Raw genomic sequence first — 13,617 nt, 5'->3', positions numbered from 1 at the left:
TCATTAATGCAGGTGCACTACATTGTAGCAGTGAAGATGAGAGGCTCTTTAAGCAAAGGCAGCCTACTTGAAAGCTGTAGTTACATACCTGTGACTGTCCCCAGGTATCCCCCGCCTCTGTTAACGCTCTGGGAGCTGTCTGATAACTTGCTTTATTATCCTCAGTATTGATAGACAGTTCTGTATTTCGGAAATCCGTGGTGCCATTTATCAAACGGTAGGGGGCGACACACTCTTGGCCTGTGTAGCTGTGCATCCGGAACTTGAGTAGCCATGTTCGTCGTTTTGAATCTGTAGTTCGGCTAACCTGTCAGTTAGACTTAGCTACTGTTGAAAAAAAATATCAGCTATATGTGTGTTTATAAGATGTCGTCTAGTTGTTAAGGCAGCAGTGCGTGTGGAACAATGTAGCAGCAGCGAAGTAATGTCAACTCATCACGGTGAGATCATTTTCAATGAACGTTTTTTTTCAGGAATTAACGCCAGCTAGCTAAGCGAGCTAACCGTAGCTAACACGTTTGCTAGTAACGGTGGCAGATTTGCCACCTGCCGAAGTTACTCGCATGTTCCAGTTCACACGCCAGTAGCCAGCAGTACCTGCGACTGTGCGTTTTTCTACCTCGTCTGTTCCCCTGGCGTTAGCTCGGCCACACTGGCCGTGCTAAAGGAAGACAATAATTGCTGTCGCACAAGGAAAAGTAATGGTGGTGTGCTGTAACGACTCCATCCAGGCAGCGGTGTGGCAGCTTATTCTGTCGCAGTCCCGTTTAGCTTTAAAAAAAAAATAGGCCACAGACATTTGTCGTTACAAAGTCGTTTGGTCTCGTTTGGCGTTATTCGGTGCACCGGGCCAACAGTAATTCGACATTGTTATGTTGGCCTCGTGGGCGTCGGTATTACTCACGAAGGTGAAGTCGTTACGTGACCATACTGGTCGGAAATGTAGAAGCTGATTTATCTTAAATGTTATCACTTTGGTTTTGCAGACTTGGTTCGTTTACTATGAGCTCCCTATCAGCCCAGCCTCCGGCATCAAGCTCGTCATGCAGGGCACTACCTGGAGAGGGAAATCAGGTACAATTAAAAAGAAACTATATCAACTACTTGCCAGAATGATAGTCTAAGATTACATAAATAATTTCTATTTAATGCTAAGCGGTGGTTGTGTTTTTTTTGTTTTTGTTTTTTTTTTGTTTTTGTTTTGTTTTCTGGGTTCCTCCCCAGGTACAACCAAAAGCCCCTCTCCTGCAGATCCTGCGTGTTGCCGGAGCCCAGGAAGAAGTCTTTACACTCAAAGAGGTGAGCTGCTGGGCCAAATGTCAACCATGTTGATCTGTATGCATCCTGTTTTACTGGCTCATAACAAGGTGTTGCCTGAGAAGTTGGTCATTTCAGGTTTTATTAAGCCTTTTATGCTGGGTTCTTTCTGTGTAGGTGCCTTGTGATATCTAATGTCCAGTGTTTTGTGTAGGTGATGCACTACTTGGGTCAGTACATCATGGGGAAGCAACTGTATGACAAACAGAGGCAGCACATAGTCCACTGCCAGGATGACCCTCTGGGAGAGCTGCTGGAAGTGGACAGCTTCTCTGTCAAAAACCCAAGGTATTCGCACTCCAAAAAAAGTAGCATCTGTTTATATTCAGTAATGCTGGAGTATCAGTCTAAAACTTATACATCTAACATGAGGAACTCCATTCTAATCTCTCACATTGTCATTTCACAGCCCGGTGTATGAAATGCTCAAGAAATACTTGGTTGTGCTTGGTTGTGCTGGTAAGTGGGGCCAACATGTAATGGTTTATACATTCTTTATTTGGAATTATGTTCTTGTCAAGGGGCATCGTCAAAGAACATGCAATTTGTGAAAATACTTTTTATAGTTGGTACATTGCATATTTGTGGTGACTTGAAATTCAATTGCCTTTTTCCTATTCCCTTTGATGAATTCAGTGTTTCATTTGCTTCTTTACCATGGTATGTTCTGAAGGAAGATTCCAGGGAATATAGCGATTACCTTACCGCTGTATTCCCTTTTGTTTATCCACACATCATCTTTCTTGTTGCATACATTGTGAGTACTTGTGACAGTTCACATCTGATGTGGGGATTCTGCATTGGACCAGAAGAACACTATTTTCCAGCTTGTCCTACAAAGCCACAGATGAAGGCCTTAGTGAGAGAGTGTGTCATACTGTAATTAAAGGGTGGGGGTCTCCTTTTTCTGTTACTGTGTCTCATCTGAAATGCAGACGCTGCAGAGAATCTTTCTGTGGGCCGTGAATGTGTAGAGGGCGGAGTGGAGGATCGTGGTCAGGTAAAGCCGAAGCATGGTGCTCAGAAGAAACAGAGACCCCCCAGCCTTTCTCCCCTCACTACACACAACACTTGCGCATACAAAGGGACAGGTCCAGCAGCCTCAGTGCGAAGCAAAAATATGCAAATCGCAATGGTTTTTTTTTTTTCTTAGACATAAAGAAAACCATGTACTGAGCCTTTAGTGCTGGATTGAGATCAGTAGGGCTTAATCCAGCACTGGTAATACATCTGTTCACTAAGAGTTTGTCTTGAGAGTACAAAGTGAACTCCTGTCTGCTTGTGTGTAATGAGAAGGGGGGGTTGGTAAGGGCTGCTGTCTTCGTTGGTGTGCATTTGTACAGAGTGGCACCGTCTCTGTACAACCCCATCCTTGGTTTGGTCTGGTGGGTTTTTCCACACTCTTTTGTGACCCACCAGCTCCACCCAGTGGATGGGGGGGGCAGAGTCACTGTCTCTGTCTGTCTCAGAGTTCTCTTCTCTGCTCCGAACTGGAGGATCACAGCTCCCGATCAGCCACCGGGCCTAACGATTACCCTAAACCTCTTCACCCTTCCCCGTGTTCCTATACCCTTCTCTCCGATTCCCTCCAAAATCCACCTTGTAGCACTTACTGTATGTTTGCTTGTGTGTTCTCTCAACATTACTCAGCTACAGTCAGGCTTTATGAATCAAAGGAGTTAACTGTATTTCTAATTGCTGAATGTGCTAAATCCATTCCAGGGAGCTGTCAAATTTCAGCTCTGGGAGCGCCCTGCAATCTCACCTGGTAGAGGGCGTACCGTGTATCAGAGCTGAGTCCTTTCTTACCCAGCAGTCTGGGTTTGAATCCAACCCCGGGCCTTTTGTGGCATGCCATCCTCTCTCTGTTATCTGTCTTTCCTGTCTCTCTACTAACACTATCAAAATAAAGCAAAAATGCAAAAAAAAAAAAGAAAAAATTTTTAAATTTCAGCTCTGATTGTACTTTTGATGTTTTTCATAAGTACATATTGCATGTGTCAGGTGTGAATAATAGTTACCTTCTGTTTCCTTTTTTGTGTGAAAGCATCTTATTTTAGGACTGTGAACCCTTTCCATAGATACATGCTCCGCATGACCGTTTCATAAGACCAGTTATTGATATTTTGTACATCAGATAGCCTTTATATATTTTTTTCATCATCATATAGAAAATAAGTAATTATTTAAATCCCATGAATTAGTTTGCGCATCCTACATATGAAAACTGTTGGGGATTTTTTTAAAGTTTGACTCACTAGTTGTATTACTGCTTTACTTAGTATACTGGCTTTCCTGTCTGCTCTTTCAGCTGTCTGTTTTTTTTTTAGCTTCCATACACTTTCACTGCCCCTATTATAGCCCTAAAAATTTTTTTAACTCCCTCCCCACTCGCCCGTACCCTAGTCGCCCAGCCCCCTGCTCCCTGAACCACCACCCCACTCCCAGAGGCCATCTTGAAAAGGAGCTGCGAGTCCTCCAAGTACCTAGTCATGGCTCTATGTTCTAATTTTTGTCCTTCACATCTCCTTCCTCTGTAGATGTGCGGAGGTGTGGTCAAAGCAGGACTGGAGGCTTGCAGTGACGGGCCTCTCCTGCAGACCCCCTCCCAGAGACGACCTCGGGAGCCAGATGATGGTAAACAAACAGTCTGTTACATGCTCCGAAATACGCTCAGGACCAGACCTGTTGAAAATGCTAAATTTAACTGTTCAAAACCTCCCCAGACTCCCTTGAAGGCCTGCCACGGTCAGCCTGCAAACGGCCCAAACTGGATGTGACTCTGGATGACTGGGACCTCTCTGGCCTGCCCTGGTGGTTTCTGGGTAATCTCCGTAGTAACTACAGCCGTAGGAGCAACGGCTCCACTGACATCCACACAAACCAAGTAAGAAACCTCATGTGTTGTTAGAAAATCTAACAACTAACCTTATAATATTCTGATTAAACAGAAACTGGGTCAGGGATAATTTGGGAGCTTTCAAGCTTAAAAACAACTAACAGAGATAATTCCTTGTTGGAAAATAGCATAAATAGGAGCTTAACAGTGGTGGTCTGACTGATGTGTCAGCTGTCTCCTGCACAGGAGGAGGACACAGCCATTGTATCGGACACCACAGACGACCTCTGGTTCCTGACCGAGGGCGAGAGTGAACAGGTGAGCGTAGAGATGAAAGATGCTGTGCTGGAGGAAGGGAGCGGTGGAGAAGGGGAGGCCCCATCTGAGGATGATGATGGAGGAGGGAAGGAGGAGAAGGCAGATCGAGAGGTAGGAGCTTTAATCATTTGTCTTCACTGGTTCCACTCATGCTTATGTCGACCAATAAAGATTAACTTTTTTTTTTTTTTTTTTTCATTTCACCTGTGTCATTTACTCTGACACAGGTTACTAATGATTAATTGATGTTCTATTCTGAGAATTAAATGGTTGTCATCATCCAGAGTGAAGACAATATGGTCAGTCCTGTGTATTTATTTAGATGCAGGAGGAGCCAGATGAAGACTCCCAGTGTTTGAGTGATGACACAGATACAGAGATCTCCACACAGGTATGTGTCCCTGTATGTCATAGTTCTAGGTCTTTGTAGTTGTAGATTAAATCTTAAAAATGCTGACATGTGACTTTGTATCTACTTTTTCCCTCAGGATGCTTGGCAGTGCACAGAGTGCAGGAAGTACAACACACCTCTACAGAGGTACTGTGTTCGCTGCTGGGCCCTGCGTAAGAACTGGTACAAAGATGTCCCTCGACTCGCCCATTCCCTCTCTGTTCCCGACATTCCAGCGTGCAGCTCCCTCACCACCCATGATGAGGAAGATGATAGCGACACAGGTATTGATGTCCCGGACTGCAGCAGGACAGTGTCTGACCCTGTCATCCTGCCCTCTCACTCAACAGCCGACCGGCCACTGCCCACTATGGTTATGGGGAAAGGCAAGGGGCCTCGGCCCGCGGGCTTCCACAAGGATGAGCAGCTCTCAGGAGGGGAGAGTCAGGAAAATATGGGCATGGAGGTTGAAGAAGTTAGGCCTGAGGCACTGTTGGAGCCATGCAAGCTCTGTCGAGTGCGACCACGCAATGGAAATATAATACACGGACGTACGGCTCACCTGCTAACTTGCTTCCCATGTGCAAGGAGACTACATAAGTTCCAGGCCCCTTGTCCAGGATGTGGAAAGATAATTCAAAAAGTTATTAAGATATTTATCCTCTAAAAATCTGTCACACACACACACACACACACACACACACACACACACACACACACACACACACACACACACACACACACACACACACACACACACACACACACACACACACACACACGTTTGTCTGGCTTTTGGGACCCGAACAGCAAAAACGAAGGCACACATTATCAAACACATTTGACCGTACAGCTGCATGCACTCTGGTACACACTCTATATGTAGACACACACACACACACAAAATGTGCACCTTACCCTTAAAACAACAAACACATACACAAAGTATAGCACTTGGTGAAGCTTGCTCTTGGTTGCATGGTTTATTTTGCATCACACTGCCTCTGAAGTATTGTTAGATGAAACCTTGGACATAAGAGTTTGTCATACCAAATGTTTATTTTGGTGCCACATTTAAGTAAGGGACATACAAAGGCAGAAGTATTTATTTATTTATTAGAAGATCACATAAAAATGCACAGTTTGTGTGAACTATTATTTGATTTCATGAAGGCTTGTCTTTTCAGGCTATGCGAATTTTCTCAATGGTTTTTGCATTGCATTTGTTGAATGTTGCCATTTTAAAAACTAGTATTGCTTGCCTTAGTTCTGTTAGTTTCCCCATAGACACACTTTGGTTATCAACTGGACAAAAATCTGCAGGTATGTAACTACAGGATGTTCTATTCTTTAAGCATTCTGTAGACTTTTTTTTTTTTTAAACCTTTTTTGTTTCCTCTTAGGTATTCTGGCTTTGAGATTTGAATTATGAATACAAGATTGAAGGAAAAACAGACGAGCGAGTCTTAAAAAGCATGATTTTGTTTTCAATAGCTGCAGCTCCATGAAAATATCTTCTTAAACTTTTCTTTTTAAAAATACGTTCTCTCAGCAGGAGTGAATGTGCTGTAAAATAAGTCCTGTGTCTCTGAACATAGTATTTTAAAATGTAGAACTGAATTTAACCTGCTTGAGAATGCACAGCTGAAGTATTTACTGTAGTTTTCTCTTGGGGTAGTAATTTGATGTTAATATGTATTCAATATTTACTATTGCCAATCCTCTGACAGTTATGCCTGCAGTAAGTTATGTCATATAATTGTCGATTAATCTTTAAATATTATCATTCAGAAAGGGTACTTTACTCCCTTTCCTGAACTTAGGACGAATGAACAATTTCTGTATATTTTGTATTTAATTTATTTATGATTGTGTTTTGTTCAGATGACCACCTGTACTGATGCAGAGAAAGGCCGCACTTGTTACAGAGTTCTAATGTTTAATTTACAGCAAAAGTGTTTTCTGAAAGATAAACAGAAAGTCTTTAAGGAAACAGGTTAAGTTACCAAATGTACCCTCAGTGGAAGGTGCAGTACTTATTAGGAGTTGGGGGTTTGATTTAAGCGTTACACTGCCAAGTAATGACTTTGAACTTTAATTTGTATATAACAGATTTTATTTTAACTGTTCTGCATTATTTGAAGATTGTAGATACTACTTACTTTCTGTGTGTGTGTGTGTGTGTGTGTGTGTGTGAGCTGTCAAATAATACAATATGCTCTCCAGCTTTCACAAGTAAGATGTCCAGTGACATTTAACTCTTGGCTCTGCTTGGTCTAGAGAGACTTATCAGTTCTTTGTTCTGCTCTTTACTTGTGTTTAATTTTTTTGCCAGCAGGTGGGGAGAAGTCTCAATATTGTATCTGGTGCACACAGAAGCTGCACAGTACCAGTAGTAACATGTAATGCATATGTAGAGCATGCCTCTTGTCGTGACTAGCACCAGTACTCAGCTGGTGTGAGAGCTATATTAGCTGTATAAAAGCTGTAAAAGATTAATGTAGCCTGTTGTATTTATCACCATCATTGTGCACCCTGAGAAACAAACTTCCTCTAGATACAGACCTCATAAAATGGCTTAGTACATATTATACCAGTGATACTGGTCCAGAATTACATGCAATTGTTGCAATTATTGATATTAAAACTATAATGTGCTCAAAGATGGTACAGCTAATATAGGTGTTTTTCTACTGGTCATGGAATAAAATAAGTTGTTTTGTAAACTAATAAAGAGTTGGGAGGTAATTGTATCATTCAGGTCACTTTCTCTCTACAGGGACAGTTGATGTACAGTACCCACTGGTGAAGTGTGTGTGTGTGTGTGTGTGTGTGTGTTTGTGTGTCTTTTGGCTGAAGAATAAGTCATTGTATGACAGGCCAGCTGTCATGTGTCCTCTCTGTCTCGACAGGGCTTCAGCACCTGCGACCCTCTTCTGCTTACTCACTGTTCTGCTGCTGCTTGTTTGTGCCTGCTTCCTTTTTGTCCTCTTGTTGAGAAGCGGGACAGACAACCTATCCTCTACAGTTAATGCTTCTATACCGCTGCCGCTATCTAACTGGTGTATAAATAATGTGTCTACTTTACCCCAACATGTTATTTAGATACTGATTACTCATTTGGGGATATTCCCCGAGTGGAAAGTCCCCTGTGCAGCTCTCCACCATCTGAAACCTCCCAACGGTTCAATGAAAGCAGCCAAGACTCAGATACAGAATGATGACACAGAACAGCTTTACACAGATTTTCATGATATGTAAATACTTTACAAATAATTATGTCTGCACTTATATAAAGTTCTTTGAAGCAGTAGCTTTATGCCAAGTCCTGTGCAGAGGGTATGATTCTTGGTAAACACAATCAGTGATGGAAGAAGTATTCAGATCCTTTTACATGAGTAAAAGTACCAGCACCATGCCAACATTACTCAATTACAAGTGAAAGACCTGCTTTAAAAAATTTAAGTAAATGTACTTGAGTATACAATTGTTATTCGTCATGGATATTGTGTAAGCAGCATTTTACTGTTGTGAGTGGTTAATGTAGAGGTAATATCTAAAAACAAATTTATGTAGGGCTGCACCTCATGACTATTTTCATTAATGTCACATCTTCGAATTGCTTGTTTTGTCCAACCAATTGTTCAAATCTCTAAATTACTCAGTTTACTGTCATTTAAGACAAGGAAACGCATTAAATCCTCATTTTGTCACATTTGAGAAGCTAGAACCATGAGATTTTTGATACTTTTGCACAAAAAATGGCTTAAACAGATAATCAGTTATCAAAATAGTTGCTGTCTATGGATTAATCAACTAATCCTTTCAGTTCTAATTTAATACACTGTTGGGTAGTTTAATCTACAGCTGGTAGTGGAGTAGAAATATTAAGTAGCCTATTATAACATGGAAAATGCTCAAGTAAAGCACAGTTTTCCTTAATTTCTAATCAAATACAATACTACAATAATTACTTTCCAGCACTAACAAACACCTCACACAAGGGAGGGAGGTAGGTCTTAGTGTCCTCCCTGTGACTTGCACCACAGCACTAAATACTCCTCCTAACAGCCATACCAAAATGCTTTCCCTCTCCGCCTCTAATTCAAGAATGGCATACTGCTTTGTCCGCTGCGTCTGGCACGTCACAGAGCGTAGGGACGAGGAATGGCATAACACCCCTGTTGACATGGCACCCAGAGCTTGGCAGCTCTCAAATGGCAAGGCTCAGGGAGTGGCGGGGGATCTGCATGTTTCCATGGCGACAGTACCTCCATCCCAACATCCCAGAATAACTTAACACATTCTCCCTTTATCCCCTATGGCGTATGCAATACTTCCTAGAGGGAAAATAGTTAGGACGGAAGCTCTTCACTGAACATTGCTCCCATATTTTTGATCATTTTTATCATTTTATTGCTCTCACCGCCTTGAATCTTTTTTTTGTCCTTGTATTTATGAAGCACCGTTATAAATATAAATAGTATTTCTGTGTCACTCTCTTCCTGTGTCCTTCATCTGCATTCCTCCAGGATGGCAAGCCTCAGCCTGTTTACCCTCCTTTGCGCTCTTCTCTGGATATCTGTAACTGTATCTGTGTGACCAGGACCTTTTCTCACCTCCATGCAGACACATATACACATCTCACACATTCCCACTGTTGTGTCCGACTATTTGGTCGCTCCAGAAACCAGGCCGCTAAATTTGTCCCACTGTTGACATGGGAGAAGGTCAGTGGAGCCAGAGAAAAACAAAGATAGGAGTATGGAAAGAGATGTAAAGAGAGAGAGAATTTCAAAATAAGAGTGGAACTGGAAGAGGAAAACAGGTAAGGATAGAGACGTGACAGATGAGGATGAGATTCAGGGAGAAACAGAATTGAGCTTGTCTTTCCTTTTACCCACAGCATGAAGCCAGATATGACAGATAATATTTTCGCATAGCCATCCACTCAGATCTCACAACATCATTCTGCTGGCGTATACACATTACTTGCCTCAGACAGATTTCAACCGTGTCTCCTAGAGGAGCTATGCTGACTGTGGTTTACACTTGGGCAATATCAAGGTGTAAATTGCCTTCAAATTAAACAGGAGTGATTTTATGAGGGCCTAGCTTTACCCTGCCACATACCTTTCTGATTAACTGAAGTTACACTGGCAGTGTCACAGAGATGGAGGCTCTTTGTTTTTCTGTCTGTGATGCCTGTTTTGAGTATCATACAACCTGTGGCATCATTGGAATATACGGTATGTCATGTAAATAATCAGCAGTGGAGCACCGGAGATAAGTATGAGTATGTATGTGTGTTTGTCTGTGTGTGCTGGAGCCTTACAGTAGGAGTCGGATGCCAGTGAAGGGAAGGGCAACGGATGGCTCAGGGGCTCAGTCCATTCCTGTGATTTAACATGACACCACTTGCACTAAGACTGCGACAGCTGCGTATGCACATGCCGGCCATTCTGTTTGTTGTAGGGGATTACTCTGCGATAAAAGCCCCAGTGAAAAGCAGCATGGCTGGGCTACAGAACTACTGTTTCCCCCCTGACTTTGAAAGATTTCTCCAGGCCTCCAGAGCCCCGTGAAAACACAGGTGGGGCACTTCATTCTGAAGAGGAATGAATGGGAGTATTCTCCCGATGATTAGCCGGGCCGTAATAGTGTCACATCACCTTTAGACATCAGTCAAATGGTACAGCGATGCAGCTTACGTAAGGTTCATTACTCAACAGAAATAGTTGTGGAGAGGCACGCGGTGGTGCAGTAATCACCGCTGACTGCTCCCATTCATTTGTTTCAGAGTAGTAAGGTGATTGATTTGCTTTCATTGAGCTGTACGTACTGATGATTGTCTTGGAGGAGTACACTGCTTTGTCATCTTTCACCATTAATGTTATATAGTCAGTATAATATCACCATAATCTCAGAGAGAAAGGTTCTACATTCTGCTGTACGAAAAACTGATGTCGAAGGCTTTAGTAATCACTGTGCAGTTATCGTGGTGCGAGTGTAGAAACAGCCTCTGAGGGGACACACTCGGGTCACTATGGTGACCATGTCCTCTCACAAAGGTACCTCGAATTTTTCTTCCATTTATTTTACTGTATATTTTTTAAAATCCCTTCCCCCTGTTAAAATCACTCCTACCACAAACATATATTTTGTATGTAAGAAGTAAGTTGGTTACCCACTGTATGAGTGATGCAATACAGCTTTGACAGGTTTTGTTAAGTTGACACAGACTTAAATAATGTAAATTAAATACATTAAATATTAATTATTTAATTCCATTTCTATAAAAATTGGTCTTCAAGAGAAAATACCAAAAATTCTCTATAAAATCTCTATAGGTACTATATTTCCTAATAATGTCCTTGAAAGGAACTGTTATAAATTAAATTATAAAAGGAAGGTTCCTGGAAAAAAAAACTAGGTAGGTTGGTAGTGATTGTTGGGAAAATGGGACAGTGAATTCCAGAAAAATGCCAGCTAACCTAGTGAATCCTACTATTTAACAAATATATTTCCAATTATAAATTTATATCTGCTTAAATAAATCTCTGCCAGCTTTTTCAGAAATTCAGATTTTAGCTGTTATTTTAAGGAAATTCCTCTGGAAATCATTAACTGCTTATAAATTCAACACGACTCACCAAACTCAAATAACTGTTCCTGAGCATTGTGTCTATTGTCCCTACAAATTGTCCCAGTTATCTAGTTCTTCCATGGAAACATCTTAGGTTATCATGGAGAAAATAGAGGACCTTTAAAATAAAGCATCACCAAACAGGTGTATTCCATTGACAGTAGTCTGATTTTGTGGTTATTGTATACTATATTGTATCTCACTAGATTGAAGTCCTAGTTTATCCGCCTTTAATCAACTCCTTTCCTGTTCTTTTGTTACTCTCCTCTTACATATCTGAGATTTCCAGACTGCGCTCAGATGACAGCTCTCCAGGTCAGCGATGATCTTGAGGCTAACCTCGGGTGAGGAGGACTGATCCCCCCCCCCCCCTCCTCCCTCCAGCTCAGCTGTCCCACAATATGCTGCTGCTTGTCAATGAGGAGAAGTGGAACAGTGTTGCCAGTGACAGGGCAATCCCTGCTCCACGCACACACACAAACGTGCAAGCACACATACATGCACACGCACACATGGGGACCCATACACACTAGCTCACACATACAAAATGTATTTCGAGTACAAGTATTTTTTTCAGTGTAACTCATTTGGTTTCACACAGCTATAACAGAATAAATCGCCATTTATTTAGTTTCTCTGAGATGTTTACTTGTTCAATCAATAGATGTGCTCTTTATAATAAAATCAAATGTGACTATAGTTGATAAATTATATTTAACACTGATGTGTTACTTTTGCATGTAGGTGATCACGTACGTACAGCTAAAATATAAAGTACCTTTCTTAAAAAGAACAACTAAATAAAATAAATTGAATCAATTTTTGAAAACTGGATATTTACATTCAGCATTTATTCACATATGTCAACTGTAATTTGTTCCTTAAATTTATATTTCATGGTTATTTTGCTTATTTATTTATTTATTTCCATAGTTACATTTTAAATCATCCTATTTATGAAGTCAGTTTTTCCTGAAAATCCTAAAAATATTTTACATCATTGTCCAAGATAGTACTTTCGTTTTTGGGTATAGACTTCAAAATAACAGTAGTTAAACAGAAATTTACTCCCATGTGCTATGCAACTCAACCACCGGGCTATCAGATCGCCTTAAATCAATTAAAATGAATTTCATTCAGTTTATTTGAAATATAATTAGACTAAATTAATTTAGCTGAATGCAATTTAATTGAGTTAATTCAATTTAATTTAATTTGTAAATAAAATTTAACGTAACTTAATGTAATTTGAGTAAATTTTATGTAATTTAATTCAGTAAATATAACTTAGTTTAATATAATTTATACGCAATGTAATGTCTGCATTTATACAGTTTCGCACTGGCTGAGTTAGTTCTCGATCGCCCACTCCTGGTCTCATTGTATCTTTGATGGCCGTCGATTTAATTAACTTTACAAAGAAGTATGTGCATCAATTTGCGTGCAAGGTCTCTGTTTGTAACTATGGCAGCTAAGCTCACGCCTTTGTGAATTTATTGGAATCAATGCACAGAACAACTTGCCTATTACGCTATATCAAACAGTATAAGCGCAAGGGGAAAAAAAGAATGAAACGACCAAACTGGGCAAACTTTGTGTCGTTTGAAAGGCCTCATAGGGAAATAGGTTCCTTCAAAATTTCATGCTTCTAGCTGCTTCCTAGACGGAGCACTTACACAGACAGACACACAGACACACACACAAACTCCTCTCCCATTATAGTAATAGTATAAAGAAAAAATTAAATCCAGTTATAATCACAGTTGTCACTCGAGTGAATATTTTATCTGATCTATATTTTATCAGTCTAGTTTGACTCCGTCACTGAGTTTAATCTGAGGATGGAAGATACAGTACGTACAGTATATGCACACAGTGAGTAAACACCCAGTCCTCCCTGGTTTACTGCATCTCATGTGTTCACTGCAAAATGCTGTGAGGGGACTTATTCCTCAAACAAGACACAAGTGTGCGCCTGACACTACTACAAAACACACACAGAAAAGCGCACACACGTTCTCCAGTTCTGCTGACAATGGGTTAAGATGACAGAGGGTTATGAGTGACTCTGACACACTGCAGACCCCCTCCCTGCTGTACCCCTGA

General features: G+C 41.0%; 1 protein-coding gene across 3 annotated transcripts; it reads left to right on the top strand.

Annotated features, from left to right (window-relative positions):
- The first annotated feature begins 243 nt into the window (after window positions 1-243).
- Window positions 244-7,364, top strand: mdm4 (MDM4 regulator of p53). Of its 3 annotated transcripts, none has more exons than XM_040159811.1 (11): window positions 244-440; window positions 987-1,074; window positions 1,225-1,299; window positions 1,472-1,605; window positions 1,727-1,776; window positions 2,253-2,317; window positions 3,858-3,954; window positions 4,044-4,204; window positions 4,403-4,585; window positions 4,797-4,865; window positions 4,963-7,364. In XM_040159811.1, the coding sequence occupies exons 2-11, from the start codon at window positions 1,003-1,005 to the stop codon at window positions 5,530-5,532; spliced, it is 1,476 nt and encodes a 491-aa protein (XP_040015745.1). In that variant the 5' UTR covers window positions 244-440; window positions 987-1,002; the 3' UTR covers window positions 5,533-7,364. The 3 variants fall into 3 exon arrangements, with proteins under 3 accessions (XP_040015745.1, XP_040015743.1, XP_040015744.1); XM_040159809.1 differs by having other exon boundaries at window positions 4,388-4,585; XM_040159810.1 differs by lacking the exon at window positions 244-440 and adding an exon at window positions 535-908 and having other exon boundaries at window positions 4,388-4,585.
- Window positions 7,365-13,617: the final 6,253 nt, after the last annotated feature.

The sequence above is a fragment of the Xiphias gladius genome, chromosome 21 (assembly GCF_016859285.1).
Source record: "Xiphias gladius isolate SHS-SW01 ecotype Sanya breed wild chromosome 21, ASM1685928v1, whole genome shotgun sequence".
In the NCBI taxonomy this organism is placed as follows: Eukaryota; Metazoa; Chordata; class Actinopteri; order Istiophoriformes; family Xiphiidae; genus Xiphias; species Xiphias gladius.
Note: the sequence above shows the minus strand (reverse complement) of the source record. Positions and strands in the feature narration are given on the sequence as shown.

What these genes read in the sequence shown, in the direction of transcription:
- mdm4 (XM_040159809.1), top strand. Translation starts at nt 1,003, where the DNA reads ATGAGCTCCCTATCAGCCCAGCCTCCGGCATCAAGCTCGTCATGCAGG. An exon ending in ACCTCGGGAGCCAGATGATG is followed by an intron (nt 3,955 to 4,043) that starts GTAAACAAACAG and finishes AAACCTCCCCAG; the next exon opens with ACTCCCTTGAAGGCCTGCCA. An exon ending in AGGAGAAGGCAGATCGAGAG is followed by an intron (nt 4,586 to 4,796) that starts GTAGGAGCTTTA and finishes GTATTTATTTAG; the next exon opens with ATGCAGGAGGAGCCAGATGA.